We start from the raw sequence: 15,389 nt of genomic DNA, 5'->3' as shown, positions 1-15,389 counted from the left end.
AAGTCCCAGATCTGCCCCCCATCCACAGACCAGCTAGGCCCTCCCCACTAGCCTGCCAAGCCCTGCATCCTGCTCTCATGCCAGAAACCAAGGAAGGAAGTTGGGTGGATAGGCAGAATTGGTTGTCTGGGGGTCAGGGAGGGTCAGATCCCACCATCCCTTCCCCCCGTGAACCCTGTTTGCCCTCCCAAGACCCCCCCCCACTAGCTTCTCCACCCTGACTTACCTTAGATCAGGTGGCCATTTTTAACTTGATCTCACCTCCCCAAATGTCTGTACATACCCCAAGCCATCAGTTTAATGTAAATTCATTTTAAACCCATTTGAAATGGGGCATATCTCTATAGGGACTTTCATTTCAGTTTAGCTTCAAACCAGTGCTTACCTGGCTGATACTAAAGCAGCGATTGATTTATAATAATACTTTATCAATATCAGATGTAGCTGCAGAGCATCAGGCCCACAGGGCTCCAGGGATCTGCACAAGTCATATGCACACACATGAATCCCCCTGCCCAACGTTTTTGGGTGTAAAAGTGATGTGTGCCACCAATTTTAATCCAGGAAGAAGTGTGCCTCATGTACCAAAAGTCTGAGAAATGCTACGTTAAATTGAAACGGACACATCTACAAAAGGGCTTGCACAGGCTGCAGGAAACTGGTGTGAGAGAGTTGCACCTTTAGCAAAATTGGTGCAGAGCAACCTGGGATTAGGCACAACTGCATGCCCCTCCCAGTGCCAGCCACGGGGTAGAGCTGTATCCTGAAAACTAGGTGGTAGCCTGTGCCAGGATGACGGCACTGAACCACATAAAAAAAATATCTGATCTAAGTGCGCTTCACACCATCTCATACGTTACTTTAAAAACATCTTAAAAATGGCAACGTCTGGGAGAAGCTAGTGAACAAAGGCAGAGGAGGACGGCTGACTAAAGAAAAAGCAACAGTCTAGTGAGTTGCTGTAGTTGTATTTTGTGTTCCTGAATTTATTTGATGTCACAGTTTCACTTACACCTTCTATTTCCACAGGCAAATAGACTCTTTTTTACCCCTGGAAAGACAGTAGCATGCAGACAGACTATTATTCTAATAACCCTCAAAATCTAAAACCTGATCTTTATATTTTCCACACACATTATTCCTTATTTCCACCCCCTCCCTGCCCCACCTTTAAAAAAAATAGATTTTTCTTTTCATACAAAACATTTGGCCTCCGTAACTTGATGACACAATCATTTTGTAAAATGAAGACTTCTCCTAGTGGTCTTTCCCTTTTTTGGCTGCCTGAAGCGTGAAGAATACCAGGCTGTTATGCTGTTTTCTAGAAAATGAGCATAAAATTGAAGTTTAAGTCTTTCTCTCCCTCTGCAACAGATTCATGGCACAGTTCGTAACAAGGTCTTGAAGTTCTCCAGCTCTCTAACGCTTGTTGAAATCCTGTATGCAAACAGAAGGAAGGAAAAGATACAGTTAAAGCCATGACAAATACCACCTTGTATTTTTATATAAATACAGAGCTCGGGAGCTAAACATTTTACATGGTAAACAATGAACTTCTGACCTCCCTGGCTGTGCTGAATTGTTTTAGCGCAAACAAATACACAGGAGTGAGGGCAGCAGAATAGGACCCTTTATAAACAGTTCATTTTAGCTATAGTCAAAAGTCCCCGTTACATAGAGGTTAAGAAGTCACGTGCAAGCATTGAAACAGCTGCTGAAGCAGACTCTCAAAGCAACTATGGAACAACCTTATGCTTATTGCAAAAGATTTCATCATTTTATTGCCAAACGCATTTTGCTAGTGGAGCCCTAGCATCAAACACTAATGCCAAGGCTCTGAGCAGGCTTCATGTATTTGCTGTATTCTCTTATTACCACACGCCCCCAAGGACACACATCTTGTGTTTTGGAAGGCAGAACATGGGGGGGGGAAAGGATTTTTCCCCGGAGTCATGGCCTGGAGCTAGCTTTTTCCTAGAGAGGTTATGCTACAAAAGCGCTGCCTCCTCTCTGGGCCAGCAAGCAGGCAACTTGTTAGCAGCTGTGAAAGTGTTAACACCGGACTCTGCCCCTGCTTGCTTGTTTGCCCAGACAGAAGGGAGGCTGTTCTGCAGCACAGCTTCTCCATGCTTCTATTCCAGTGACGATAATAAAATCTTGGTGGAGGAAGGAGGAAAGGAGCCTCCGTGTCATTACCCAGCCTCTTCGGAAGAGGTGCTCCTGTGACGCATGGGACACTCCAGCAGTGACAGCGAGGCAGCGCCTCCAAAGCAAATGCATGGCTGCGATGCTTTGCAGGGAGAGCTGCTCAGCAGTTCTGTATGCTTCCTCTCAGCACAAACAACACTGCCGGGAGCGTTTATTTTGCAGACAGGGCTGATTTTTCCTGGACACGTTTCGCCCCCGTTATCAGCCAGCAATTTGTATTTCAGAGGATAACAAAATCAGTGCCTTGACTGGTCACTGATTTAGATACAGCCAGGACCACTGCACTTCAGAAGTTAGGAACAATTTAAAATCCCACCAGAAACCTGCTAGCCTGGCCCTCCAGACTAGACCATGTAAGAAGGCAAAGGATGATACCAAAAGGCCTTTTGATAAATCTCACTCTAATGAATTCTTCGTTACAGACAAATGCTTCCCCGCGCCCTCAGAGCTGAACTGACGGCTGCCTCTTAGGTATCATTTTTGCAAAGAGGTGCTTCAAAAGCAACCTGGTGCTCAAAGGCTGGCATCCAAACTAAGTGCAGGAATGGGAACAGCAACGACCTCTGCTGGGAGACAGTGGGCTCCTAAAACGGCACAAGTAATTTCTTGCACACTTCTGAGTCCTTCCTGCTTGAGCCGCGAGTGTTGACTGTAACCCCTCAGAGAAGTGGAATACAACAAAAAGTCAGTGCTCCAAAACTCACGTGGGGCCACAAGACGCTTGTTCAGAGCTTAGCAGCGTCACTAGCAAACGCTCTGAATGCAAAGACTTAGTGCTGGAGCTGCTGAGAAGGTGCTTTGGGCACAGACGGATTTGCTTATTAGCTACAAGACAAGGGGACAGGGAGCAGCTGCTCAGGAACCCATATCAGCTGTTACCTAAGCATGATCCCGTCGCAGTACAAGGGAGCTAAATCCCCTTGCCTTTGACCTTGAATGAAGCCAGGTTGAAGCTGGATGGCGTTTACTACTTTTGTGTTGCGACAGAATCACGCAGACTTGCCAGCTACCCCCTAACAGCTCAGGCAGACATTGTCTGATCTCAATGCAGTCTTTACATCTGCCTAGACCCTTAGTTTTACAGCATGCTGCTACCTTGCATTGTCTTCGTACTGGAAAAAATAAACGCACAAAGTCTCCCACCAACCTTCCGAACGCATTCATCAAGGCGACGATCTCCTGCCTCGTTAGCTGGAACGCCTGGGAGGGGCTGCTCTCAGACATCTTCTCTATCAGCTTTTCTGAAAACAGGATCTTCAGGGCAGTGCCCAAGCCCTGAGTCTGTGCAGGACAAGAAACAGGCCATTGAGCATCTAACTAGCGAGTTCACCTTCCTTTCCCCTCATTTGATTTGTATGGATTCCCATTGCATTAATATCACCTCAATCAAATGGGCTTTGTGTCAAATGCTGCTAAGAGCAGCAACAAGGGAAACCCATCAAAAGGAAAACCAAACCAGTGCCTTTATCACTGTTTATATCATGGTAGTATCCAGAAGCCTTGGCCAAGCCAGGACCCCTGTACAAAACCAGAGCAAAAGCATGATCCTTACACCAAACAACTTCTAATACTTACCTGGAGCTTGCCCCAAAGACGACATTTAAAACAACCAACACAGTCCATAATCCTGGAAATATTCCGGAAATGGAACCTAAATTCCTCCTGGGGGGGGAAAAGAAAGAGGGTTTTGTTTTCCCAAGCCCACCACCGTAGTGCAGGTACAATGCAAGACCTCAATACGAGAAGCCTGCTCAGAGCCCTTGATTGATGCATTCAGAAAAAAAATCAGTACATTACTACCCTGGGACAACATACTCACAGGCTTGGGAAAACTGTGGACACAGGCCCGCTTGCTCGCGTTAAACTGCCCGAAGCATTTGGAAAACTAACGAATACGTTGACCCCAACTCAGAATTTCTCCCCTGGTAACTGAAGCTCGTCGACATATAATGTACTCTGCTTAAGTACCTGGCTCTGGGGTGTGGGAATATGCACTTACAGTGCAAGCCACCACATTAACTGCAGGAACAGCCTGCCCTAGGTTTTCCACACCTCATTAAAGTTCCTTACCTCATTTCTCAGAGGCCTAAACAACTTGACAGGCTCACATTTAAAGCCTGCTTGATAGGCTGCTTTAAAAGCCTTGCCATTGATGGCTCGTGGCCAGTCTCAGCAAGTAAGTAGTTAAATAGAAGAGTCACTTTAGGACTATGGGGCAGAGGGTTCCTATTCACCAAAGTGGTTTATGCACCCTGCCGATATAACAAACACCAGGTGTCTGCCTAAGTAACAGGCAAAAAATTGGGACTGGCATCACATTAAGCAGGTAAGCAAATTATACACTCATCCCTTCTGCAGCAAAGGGTTTGAAACGCTTTGTTGTCTTCCAGATGTAGTAGGAGAGGGGGCAGAGGGACCATTACCTTCAGTTTGGCAGCTTCTCTTGCATTCCCAGCAAACAAGGAGTTTTCATCAAAGTGCAAAGGGAAAGATCTGAAACATGAATGAAGACAGGACTGAAGATGACATTTTTTTTAAATACCAAAATGACTTGGAGGCTCCTGTGTCACTTTAGAAAATGAGATTTAGACTCCTGAGTCCTTTGGGTGTTTTGGTACTTTACCCTGCGTCTTCTCTTAGTGTCCTTTCTGTCTCTTACAAGTATTGGGAAGTCTCATAAGGACACTTTTGATACAACAGATGGGAAGGTACCAGCATCTCCTTAACCACAGAGGCCAGGCATTGGAGACAGACAAGCACGTGTCACCTAGAGGACCAGCTTCTAATCAGAGCTAACTTCCATTGCCCACACAGGTGACCGATTAGAGCTGCCCATAACCAAGACATTCAAGACTGTTTTGAACTCATATAGAAACCTAAAGCTGGCATCCGAGAGCTCATTCAGACAGCTATAAGTTTGGGAGCTGACAACGAGGTAACTAATCAGACACAACTCTGCTAATTTTTTTTTTTGTTTTTTCAGACTAAGATGTTAAACAGTGGAGCTAATTATCCTGTTTTGCATTTTGAGTTAGGTGTCTGCATTTCCTAACAATACCATCCTACTAGCTTGAAAAAAAAAGCAACTTCTTTAAAAGGCTTCCAGCAAAGGAGGGGCTGTTTTCCTCACTGATTACTGCTCCCTTTGCACCATTATTCCTTTTCCCCAGCGACTGACTGTATTTACTTGGTTAGGCGAAGAACTTGCAGCAGCAGGGCTTTGGTCTCCGCATCTCGGACTTGATTCCCTGTGAACAGCTGGAAGCCGGGGCGCTCGAAGTATGGCAGAACTTTCGACAACGCCCGTAACTCGATCAAGTAGATGAAATACAGGTTCTTGAGTCTCCTGGGCCCTTCTCCTCGGGTCAGTATTTCATCGAACCTCTGCTGGAACTCGGTAACGTTGTGTCCCCATTTCTTCTCTGCCCACGTATCTGAGAGAAGAGGGAAAGCAGGTCTTTGAAAACATGATTTCAGCTCAGTGAAATTCTCCTTCGTGCGACACTGCAAGCCACCGTGACTATGGCTCATTGTTAGAAATTAAGGTTTAAAATGCGCAGCCCCAATCTCACACAAAGCTGTTCTAGCTGAAAGGATGGTGCCATTTTGCACCCAGCTGTCTCCCAAACCTGGTGTGGACACTAAAATCAATTGAAACGCAGGTCATTTACAAATACAAGCTGCATTGCTATCGCCTGTTTTAAACTGGTTTAGGTGGATCAATGGAAACTCGCACCTATTTGTTTAAATCTGACTTCAAATGAGTTTCATTTAAACCAGCATTAGCTGGGGTGTTGGCAAGACCTCAGCCACGTGGAATGCATCAACTCCTCCTTCATCATGCAGCACTTACTAATTGATGCCCCACGTTTCTTTCTTTCACTGTTGCTTCCCATTCATTTACTACAAAAAAGATGGTACGATCCCCTGCTGAGGGTGAGCTTCCCTAGTACAGCACGTCAGGAGCAAATGCTGGGCCCAAAGCGCAGGTCAGCAGTTAATGAAACAATACCACGGCACAAAGGAGTGTCTGTGTCTCTCTCAGGGCAGAGATGCACAAACAAGCTACTGTGGGGTAAGAGAGGGGAGGGATTTACCCTGCAGCTGGTTTGGCGTAACTGCCCACGTGCACGCTTTTATTCTGAAACAAGTGGAAGCTGGGCAGAAGGCAGGGTAGATCTACACCTTGTAGACTAAATCAGAGATGCATACGCTTTCATAAGCAGCAGTTTATTTCATCCTGCAGTAGCTTAGCTCTCAGTGAAGGAGGGCTACATTTCCCCAGATTAATCCCACTTACTACGGGATAAAGGTATGTACATGGGCAGTCACCGTGGAGCAACTGAAACATGGTAAATCCACACCCCCTGTTACCCCAGAGTAAGTGGCTTGTGTGCCCATACCCCTAGAGAAAAAAGTAGCAGGACACTCCTGTGTGTGGTGGTATTGCTCATCATTTCACTTGTAATGGGCCACAGATCTGTGAAATGTGGCAACATGAAAGGGATGAGGATTAGTGATATTATATCTATGTCTATATAGATATAATATATCAGTTTCAAGCTCCTAAAAGATAATCAAGAAAAACTGCATAAAAAATACAAACCCAACAACAATAAGCGATGCATAACCACCCACCACCTGGTGGCTGGATCACCGATAGCACGGGATAAACAGCAATGGTATTCACGCAGGCTATAGAGACTTAAATGAGAGCCTCTTAAATATGGACTATGCTAATCTTAAAGAATCCTGCAGACCAGTGCTTTTCAACCTTTTTTCCATTAGTGGACCCCTAAAAAATTTCTAAAGGAGGTGTGGATCCCTTTGAATTGTAAGTGTGGGTATTCACATACTTTTGATTGACCTTAGTCCTCTTTTGCAGATCCCACGGACATAAGCCCCCCAGGGGTCCACAGACCACAGGCTGAAAATCACGGCTGTACTAACATGAAGAGCTGTCAGGGCCTGTCCTGGCAGCATATTACACATCTTTCCAATCTAAGTCATTCAAATCATATTTTTCCCTGAATGTTATAGGCTATTAAGAAGTCAAACTGAAAATGTTGGTCTGGAGTCTCTTCAGTTTTTTTACACAGTTTCTTTTTATTATAATCTTTTTAGGAGTTTGAAATTTTATATATATATATAAAATTATAAATAAAGTATATATAAAATGTATATAATATTAAATTTTTGCTAATCTTCATTCTTTTCATGTTGCCGTATTTTGGAGCCTGTTGTCCCCCAGCAGAGATGGCTGGAGTTCAGATTCAGACACTTCATGGGAAATGATGTGCCAATCCCAGGGGAAAAAAAAAAAAAAAAAAAAAACTTAAAAAAAAAACCCCCACACCTGGGAAACGCATTCAAATCTAAGATAAACTCCTCCACCTTCCTGTATAGAGCAGAGCAATAAAGGATTAGCTAGGCTGACGGGCAAGGCTGGGTCACCAGGGGATTTGTATGAGCCAAGATGAGGCCTGACTCCTGGTAGGGCCAGCTATGTGTAAGCTAGAGAGCCTGGCTCTGAGTATCTGCTACAGGCACCGCAGGGAAACCGCCCAATTTCCAGAGGCGCTAAATGTCTGTAGCTCTGCTCGGCATCAGCGCGACTGGTAAATTGTCAAGGGAACGCAGGATTTAGGAGCCCAGCTAGGGGTTGGCTTTGGTTTACAATGGGTGTGTCTACACGTGGCACTATGGCAATGTAGTGATCACATGCGTGTACACGTGATCCCAAGCTACGTCGTTGTAGCGGCACGCTCCCCGGTTACAGCGTGCCGCTACGGCGACATAGTGGTGAAACCTAACTGCGTGCCACACACGGCACAGTAACCACCCGTACTGCACCGTGCTTTAGTACTTCCAACAGGAAACTGGGAAGTACTAAAAGGAAGTGCTAAAGCACGGCACCGTAGCAACATCACCGTATGGCAACATGTAGACGCACCCGATTAAACCAAAAAATAAATAAATAATCATTTCCTGCTCAGGCATCTGGAAGCCCCAACCTCATGCTTCCCAGCTCCCCACACACCTGCGATCTGTGGCTAAGGGAGGAAAAATGATTAGAGGGAGAAACAGAAGAGCAAAGCTGGGCTCGAGGCTTGTCAGCCTGGGCTACCTGCTAGGATTGTGCCAGCCACTGAGGCCACTCCAGCCTGCTTTCACAGCAGCAGGGAAGGGAGGCAGGAAGTCACATTCACAGAAGTTTAGGGCTCACGAGATCATCGGGTCCAGCCCCCTGCTCTGGGCAGGAAAGACTGCTGGGGTCAAATGACCCAGCAAGGCGTGCATCCAGTCTCCTTTTGAAGATCCACAGGGTAGGTGCCTGCACCACCCCCACCGGGAGTCAATTCCAGAGTGTGGTCCCACGAACCGTGAAGAAGTTTTTCCTTAGATCCAGTCTATGGACAAAGTCACTCACCTTGCAGAAGGTACCGAGCAGACAGGTGGATATTGATGCTGGAGTGCAGGCCCGAGATGAGTTTGTAGAAGGCTCGTTTCTCCACACACACACCTGGAAGGGAAAAGGCACTGTTTAAAAAAACAAAAATCAAGGAACATGGGTTGGAAATGTCCTTCCCCCATCACTAGAGAGAGAGACACAGAAGCATGTTCCTCTTTGCCAGCCACCACCCACTGACACGAGTCCAACCCCGCTACAGACCAAGCAGTCAAATCCATTACCTTTCAGCCACTTGTAAAAGGCATGCCCTGGAAAAGAACAAAAAAAACACCAAGCCGTCAGAAGTGCAATCACCTCGAGCACGGTATGAGCTTGTGGAAAGCTGTTCTCAGGGCACCACAGCCACGATGAAATCCAGTGCCGGGCTTGGAGGGTCCCACTGCCCCTCTGCTTGCTCCAGGCATTTCTTACAGCCCGGCCCTAGGTCCCGGGGTCACAGCAGGGTTGGTGCACAAGGCAGGACCCTCACTTGCAAGCCACAGCTGCGGCCAAACTCCTGAGCTCGTGCGTGTCTGCAGAGGACTCTGCATAGGCACAAAGAGCCACCCGTGTCACTTGGATGGCAGGATCGGGGCCTGCGTACGTTATGCAGGCGAGAGTGCAGAAGGGAGCAGAAGCCAGGAGCAGTGGCACAGCAGAAGCAGAATACCCAGTCCCGGGGGCAGAGGCTCGTGCCCTTTTTCCTTGCCGGGGTGAAGGAATATTCTTTCCCATTGTAAAAAAGAAATGGAGTCCCGGGGCCCTGCTGCTGCTGACGCAGGGTGGTGGGTGCTTTGGCCCCACTGGAAAATGTAGCCCGACATGACTTAAAAGCAGCTGATAAGGACATTTGGCCAGACCCCAGGGCCATCTCACCCCACGCCCTGGCTCAGCATGGCAGACAGCTCCTCTGCCATCTCCAAGAAGAGGAGCAAGCTTGGTCCAATTCCTAAAGGGGAAGATTTTCGAAATCCCCGAGTGACATGGCTCTTGGATGGAGCCTGGGCTCCCATGGAGGCTCTGCGCTGTACAGCCCCCAGCCACACACGGGGGAGCATCTCAAAGTGCAAGGGGAAAGATGTGAAATGTGACTGAAGACAGGACTGAAGATGACATTTTTTTTAAACGGGAGACAGGGCAAATCAAGCACAGTAAGACCCAGGTGACTTGTGCTTGTGCTGGAATAGCTGTTTTGCGAGCTGGCTGCTGGGATAACATCTTGGACTGCGAATGAAGCAGGGGGGAGCAGTAAGGGAGGGGACAGTCCTGTATCCATGAAGGAAAATGCACTCACCTTCATCATCTGAAAAAGAGAGAGAGAGAGAGAAAGGTTACATGTCATAAGAATTAATTCCAGTTGCAAGTAGCAGTGAGAGCTGGCAAACTGCTCCAACAAGGGAGCACGTGGCTTCAGGAGTGCTTAAAATGGTTCTGCAGGAGCCTGAGGTTATCACCAGCTGCTGCAGTGAAGACACAAGATGAGCAGAGCGGTTTTACACCTGCTGCCTCCTGGCAGCGCTACGGCCCTTTGCAGGTGACTGCTGGTGGACCCGTAGAGACCTGCTTTCCTTCCTGCAGCCTTCCTGCCATAGACCGTCTGCAGACCCTTGAGCACGTGACTCAGGCACCTATGCAGAGCCCGTCTCCTGTGGGTTAAGCAGTCCCAACTGCTGAGTGCCAAATTAGGCCCTCGCTTAAGATGCCTCTGTCACCTGATCTGCAAAACAGGACTCTCTGGCCTTCCCTCTCTCATCTGAATGCTGCAGCACTTCAATCACTCCTCATCCAGGACACCAGCCCCATCAGAGAAAGCCCTGCCACCCAATGGTCCATCATAGATTTCATCCCTCTCCTCTGCTCTTTCTGCACCTTTTGTTTTATGTCAGGGACTAATCCAAAAAAAACCCACCATGGAAGATTTTGCCCGCAGAATTTGGGTTCTGATGAATCAAGCAGCCAGCTGTCATACAGCCCACCTGCTTTTCTTTGGACAATCTCACCCGTGTTAACGGTCAGAACAGATGTGTTGTCAGCTGCAGTGGGCAGTTCGTTAAGGATTCGGTGCCAGCACACACACCAGGGTTCGGGTTCAGAGGGCGGGACAGAGCGGTGTGTCCCAGCACGCAAGACACAGGACAGGGCTCAGAGACCTGAGGGCTAACCCCATGGCACTCCTCGGTGACCTGCAGCAAGTCACTTCACCTCTATGTTCCCTCCTTCCCAGCTATCCAGACTGACGCTTGAAAGCCAAACCTCCCTTCACTGGTTGTCACCATACAGCAAACCCTCCTAGTCTTCGCAGTATCAAATCTCAGATGTTACACACCAAGATGTGCTTCATCATGCCTTTTTACTGCACGCCCAATAACGAGCTAAAACATCCCTCTCCTTGCGTATGAAAACCAGTATATTTAGCATTCATCATGAAGGCAATTAAAATCCACTGGCTGCAAAGGAGCTAGCAAGATGAACAAATGACTCACCTCTTCCAGACGCCAGAGGCCTTTTTACCGTGTGAGGCCTAAGAGAGAAAAATAATTTAAATAGGCGGTATAAATATGTATGTAATAAATAATCTCTTTGCTCTGCAATAATGTTTTATGAGTTCACGGAGGGCAAGTCGCCTGGAGAAGTTTAGAATTACTTTGCTGCCCAACCTCATTTAAAAAGGTGACCTGTAATATGGAAAAATGGAGTCGTGCCAGTTTTTGGTTTTCGTTTCGATGTAGTAAAAAAAGGCAGCTTTGTAAAGTACTTCGAAGGCTAAAGATTAAAAGTACAATGCAAGTGGTAGGTGGCATCATTTGTGGTGTTGTGTGTGTTCATTGCAAAGTTTGAACAGGAAAAGACATTGCACAGTAGCCTGGAAGTCAAGAGGGCCAAAAGGATACCACTGACCGTGAACAGGTGCATTGTCCAATCACCCGCCACCATCCAAATTAAGAACTAGCTTAGAATCTGTAGGGGAGTTTTCATCTCATCAGACCTATCGCTAACGAGCAACACTCGCAAAATTAGTGTCTCAAGCCCTCCACGTACTTGAAACAGTTTTCCTCGTAAATGCTGTTCCAGATCTGCCAGGCATCCGGCCCTTTGTAGCCAGTGTAGCGTTCAGGATTCAAGAGTAAATCGACATACTCAGCATCAGGAGACTGGATGTCTGGGAAGCAAAGTTCTCAATTAATGACAGAAGCAAACGAAGAAACATCACGCGCTCAGGGGCACACGCTGCTCCCTTACAACCAGTGAACACCACCGCGCTCCTTGAACAACCTCCTCGACATTGAAACCACAGGGAAAATGCGGTCTGAGAAAAGGGTCCAGAACCTGACTCTTAAACAACATTTCCATTTAGTTTCCATTTTTAACAAAGATCAACATTGCAAACCCCTTTAAATGTGTGCATGGGCACACAGGTTTTAAGATGTTTCTGGAGAGGTAACGACTCCTGTAATGAAACAGAAAAAGAAGTGTGCTCATGTCACTAAAGACAGAATTGCACTGTGTTGCTCCCACACAGGCCAGGTCTAGCCAAATGCAATTTCCCATCACTCAGTACTGCTACAGACAAATATTTTCAGTGCTAAAAGGAAAAGCAGTCGCAGAATCATAGAAAATGAGGGTTGGCAGGGACCTCAGGAGATCATCTAGTCCAGAGGCTCCCAAGCCCCGGGCCGTGACCCAGTACTGGTCTGCAGGAGGGTCGGCTGCCGGACCGGCAGTCTGGAAGTGACCGGCATACTGCGGACTGGCAGCCATCCCTTTTTTATACTGCGTATAACCTTTTTATACTGAGTATAAAAAAGGGTTGGCTGCCAGTCCACAGTATGCCAGTCACTTCCAGTCTGCGGTATGCTGGTCTGTAGCTGGCCAGTCCGCGGTCTAAAAAGGCTGGGAACCACTGAAGTCCAACAAGTCCGCCTTGTTCCAACTACTACATAGCCAAGGATCAGGAAAAGTCATGCTTTACCCTCTACAGAAGCTCCTCCAAAGGATTGCTTTGCTTGCATTTTTTTTTTTAAAAGATTTAAATATACATGGTAGCATGTCATGCACTAGCCTGAACTTCTATAAAGATGTTACGCCTTTGTAATCGGCTTAAGTATTGTTACATCACTGGCGTATTGTTACAAAACCATTGACGTAAGGGCAGGTCCTTATACCATCAGCTTCGCAAAAGCTGTCCGAAGAGTCATCATGCTGGGTCCACTGGAGCATAGCCTTCTGGGCTTCCTCACTGCAAGGGATAAAGCAGCACCATTTTAGAGTGGGTCAGGAGTAACTTTTCTTCGAGACAATCTTAACTTTAATGGCTTGAAGCTGCAGCAAAGGAGGTTTTGATTGGGTATCAGGGAAAACTTCTTCAGTGCTAGCAGAGCGAGGCAGTGGAACGGATGCTTGGGGAAGTTATGGACTCTTCATCACTGGAGGTGTCCGAGGAGAGGCTGGACAGCCACTGCCTAGGCATAGCCCTGCCTGTATTTTACTCTGGATATTTCCCATACTTCTGGGATTTGCTGGTTGCCACATGGGGCTTAGAGGGATTTTTTTCCACCTCCTGCTGCTACATGTTTCGGGATTATTTTTTTTTAAAGCATACCTCAGGGGCATTGGGTGTTGGCTGCAACCAAGGCTGGGAATTTTGACTGAGCTGTGCCAATGCTCCCACTTTCCAGGGACTTAAACCTGGAGCTTCCTAGCTAGGAGGTCTTGCCCCTCCACTCAGGGTCAGATCAATGCTGTATTTGAGGTCAGGAAGGAATTGGACCCCGTAGTCAGACTCGTACAGACTGGGGGATTTTAACTTCCTCTGTAGCAGGTGGCACGGCCTCCGCCTGGGATCTCTTGAGCGTATTTTAACAAGGTCTGCAGCAGCCACTGTGGTCCCCTTGCTTTAATTGTGGCAGATTAGGGTGTTATGTCTTGCACTGTGTCAGGACTGACTGTGTGGTTTTGCTAGGAGATTAGACAATCACAGAATCATAGACAATGAGGGTTGAAGGGAGCTCAGGAGGTCACATCTAGTCCAACCCCCTGCTCCAAGCAGGACCAGCCCCAGCTACATCATCCCAGCCAAGGCTTCGTCTAGTTGGGTCTTGAACACCCCCAAGGATGGAGATTGCACCACCTCTCTGGGTAACCTGTTCTAGTGTGTTACTACCCTCCTAGTGAGAAAATTCTTCCCAATATCCAACCTCAACTTCCCTTGCTGCAACTGGAGCCTATTGCTCCTTGTCCTGTCATCTGCCCCCACTGAGGACAGTCCAGCTCCATCCCCTTTGCAACCTCCCTGCAGGGAGTTGAAGGCTGCTATTAAATCCCCCTTGGTCTTCTCTGATGCACAATAGATTGGTATGGAAGGGTATGGACATGACTGATCCTGCCTCAGGCAGGGGGTCAGTCTAGATATGACCTCTTGAGGTCCGTTCCAGCCCTACATCTCTAGGACTCTATAATTTATGGAAGGGGAAAGAAAACTATACCTCAAAGATCTATTAACAGCCCCAAGTCGTTGAGCTTCTTCACATTCTCCAGCAAGGTTATGAGCTTCTTCCGAATACTAGGATGCAAAGGGAGAGGAGGGGAAAAAAGCCATTTATTTAAATTTGGAAGTCTGCAGAAAGGACTGCATAGCATTTCCAAAGATACTGGTTACTTGGGACTCACCATTCAACCTTAACCCATAGTTCTGCGCAAGAGCGAGAATATTAATCTTTGTGGATGATTCACTAATGAAAAAAAGAATCCCCCAAATTCCCTCCTGGCAGAGGAGGGCTATCTGCTACAACCACTTCTGCATGTGCCAGACCTTTAAAAAGGGACAATATTCTAAATAGCAATTGCCAGGAGAAGCAGGGCATTTTGGGTTTGGGGTCACTGGGTATCACTCTGATTCGTGGCAATAAGCAGAGCAGACTGTACCATCCAGGCCATTTCACATACCCAGGCAACACGTACCTTATGGCTGGCAGATCTAATCCCATCAGGAACTTCATCCTGAAACACAAGGATAAAGCTGAGACATTTTTCACTGTGAAATCATGCAGTTTTTTTTATTTTAGTCTATGAAAACATTAGGAAGCATTTAGAAAACTTTAAAGGGGAAGCACAGGTTTCTGTTCAGATATGGACTGTTGGCTCTTCCCATGTATTATTAAGCAATAACCTTCAGGCCTACTTTTCATTTATACTGCACTGGTCTAATGGAGTAGAAGGGCTTTAGGGCACAAGAATGAGGCCCATCTGTAAGAAGAGAATAAATATACTTCCTATTCAGGTACTAAGGTGCTGAGGGCCGTAGAAAAGCCAACAGCCAATATCCATGTTGCCTTCAAGGTGAATTGATCCAAGTCAAATGCCTAAAATCTATTATTTAAATTGTATTTTAAACCAGAAAGGGAGAAATCTCTATTTAAATGATCAATTTAACCTTGGTTTGAATTCATTTTTAAGGGTTTTTTTCACCCTAAGAAAGGTGAGTAACAATTAAAACACTGATTTGCAATTAAATATGGATGTAACACTAGAAGCTTCTTTTTGGTAAGTAGGAGGATTCACTCCCACATATTTTACACTTTATTTACACAATTATATAACTTAACATATACAATTTTTTTCAGATTCTCAATTTTTACATTTTTATGGCATCAGAAAATGGTGAATGCCTTTTTAATTAACAATTCATTTATTTACTTGGGCATTGTTTCAAGCTGTATTAAGAATGGAATGG

The 15,389-nt window shown here is 46.5% G+C and overlaps 1 protein-coding gene across 1 annotated transcript in view; it reads right to left on the bottom strand.

The window, feature by feature from the left end:
* Positions 1 to 952: 952 nt before the first annotated feature.
* ERO1A (endoplasmic reticulum oxidoreductase 1 alpha) overlaps positions 953 to 15,389 on the bottom strand; it is a 28,009-nt gene continuing 13,572 nt past the window's right edge. The window contains exons 4-16 of the mRNA XM_059723411.1: positions 14,618 to 14,656; positions 14,143 to 14,219; positions 12,823 to 12,896; positions 11,699 to 11,819; positions 11,139 to 11,180; positions 9,227 to 9,234; positions 8,902 to 8,928; positions 8,639 to 8,731; positions 5,396 to 5,642; positions 4,632 to 4,701; positions 3,784 to 3,870; positions 3,356 to 3,489; positions 953 to 1,437 (exon numbers count right to left, since the gene is read on the bottom strand). Of these exons, the coding sequence (XP_059579394.1) occupies positions 1,377 to 1,437; positions 3,356 to 3,489; positions 3,784 to 3,870; positions 4,632 to 4,701; positions 5,396 to 5,642; positions 8,639 to 8,731; positions 8,902 to 8,928; positions 9,227 to 9,234; positions 11,139 to 11,180; positions 11,699 to 11,819; positions 12,823 to 12,896; positions 14,143 to 14,219; positions 14,618 to 14,656 (1,080 nt within the window). The 3' untranslated portion in view covers positions 953 to 1,376. The remainder of the gene's footprint in view (positions 1,438 to 3,355; positions 3,490 to 3,783; positions 3,871 to 4,631; positions 4,702 to 5,395; positions 5,643 to 8,638; positions 8,732 to 8,901; positions 8,929 to 9,226; positions 9,235 to 11,138; positions 11,181 to 11,698; positions 11,820 to 12,822; positions 12,897 to 14,142; positions 14,220 to 14,617; positions 14,657 to 15,389) is intronic.

This window comes from Alligator mississippiensis, chromosome 2 (assembly GCF_030867095.1).
Source record: "Alligator mississippiensis isolate rAllMis1 chromosome 2, rAllMis1, whole genome shotgun sequence".
Taxonomy (NCBI): Eukaryota; Metazoa; Chordata; order Crocodylia; family Alligatoridae; genus Alligator; species Alligator mississippiensis.
Note: the sequence above shows the minus strand (reverse complement) of the source record. Positions and strands in the feature narration are given on the sequence as shown.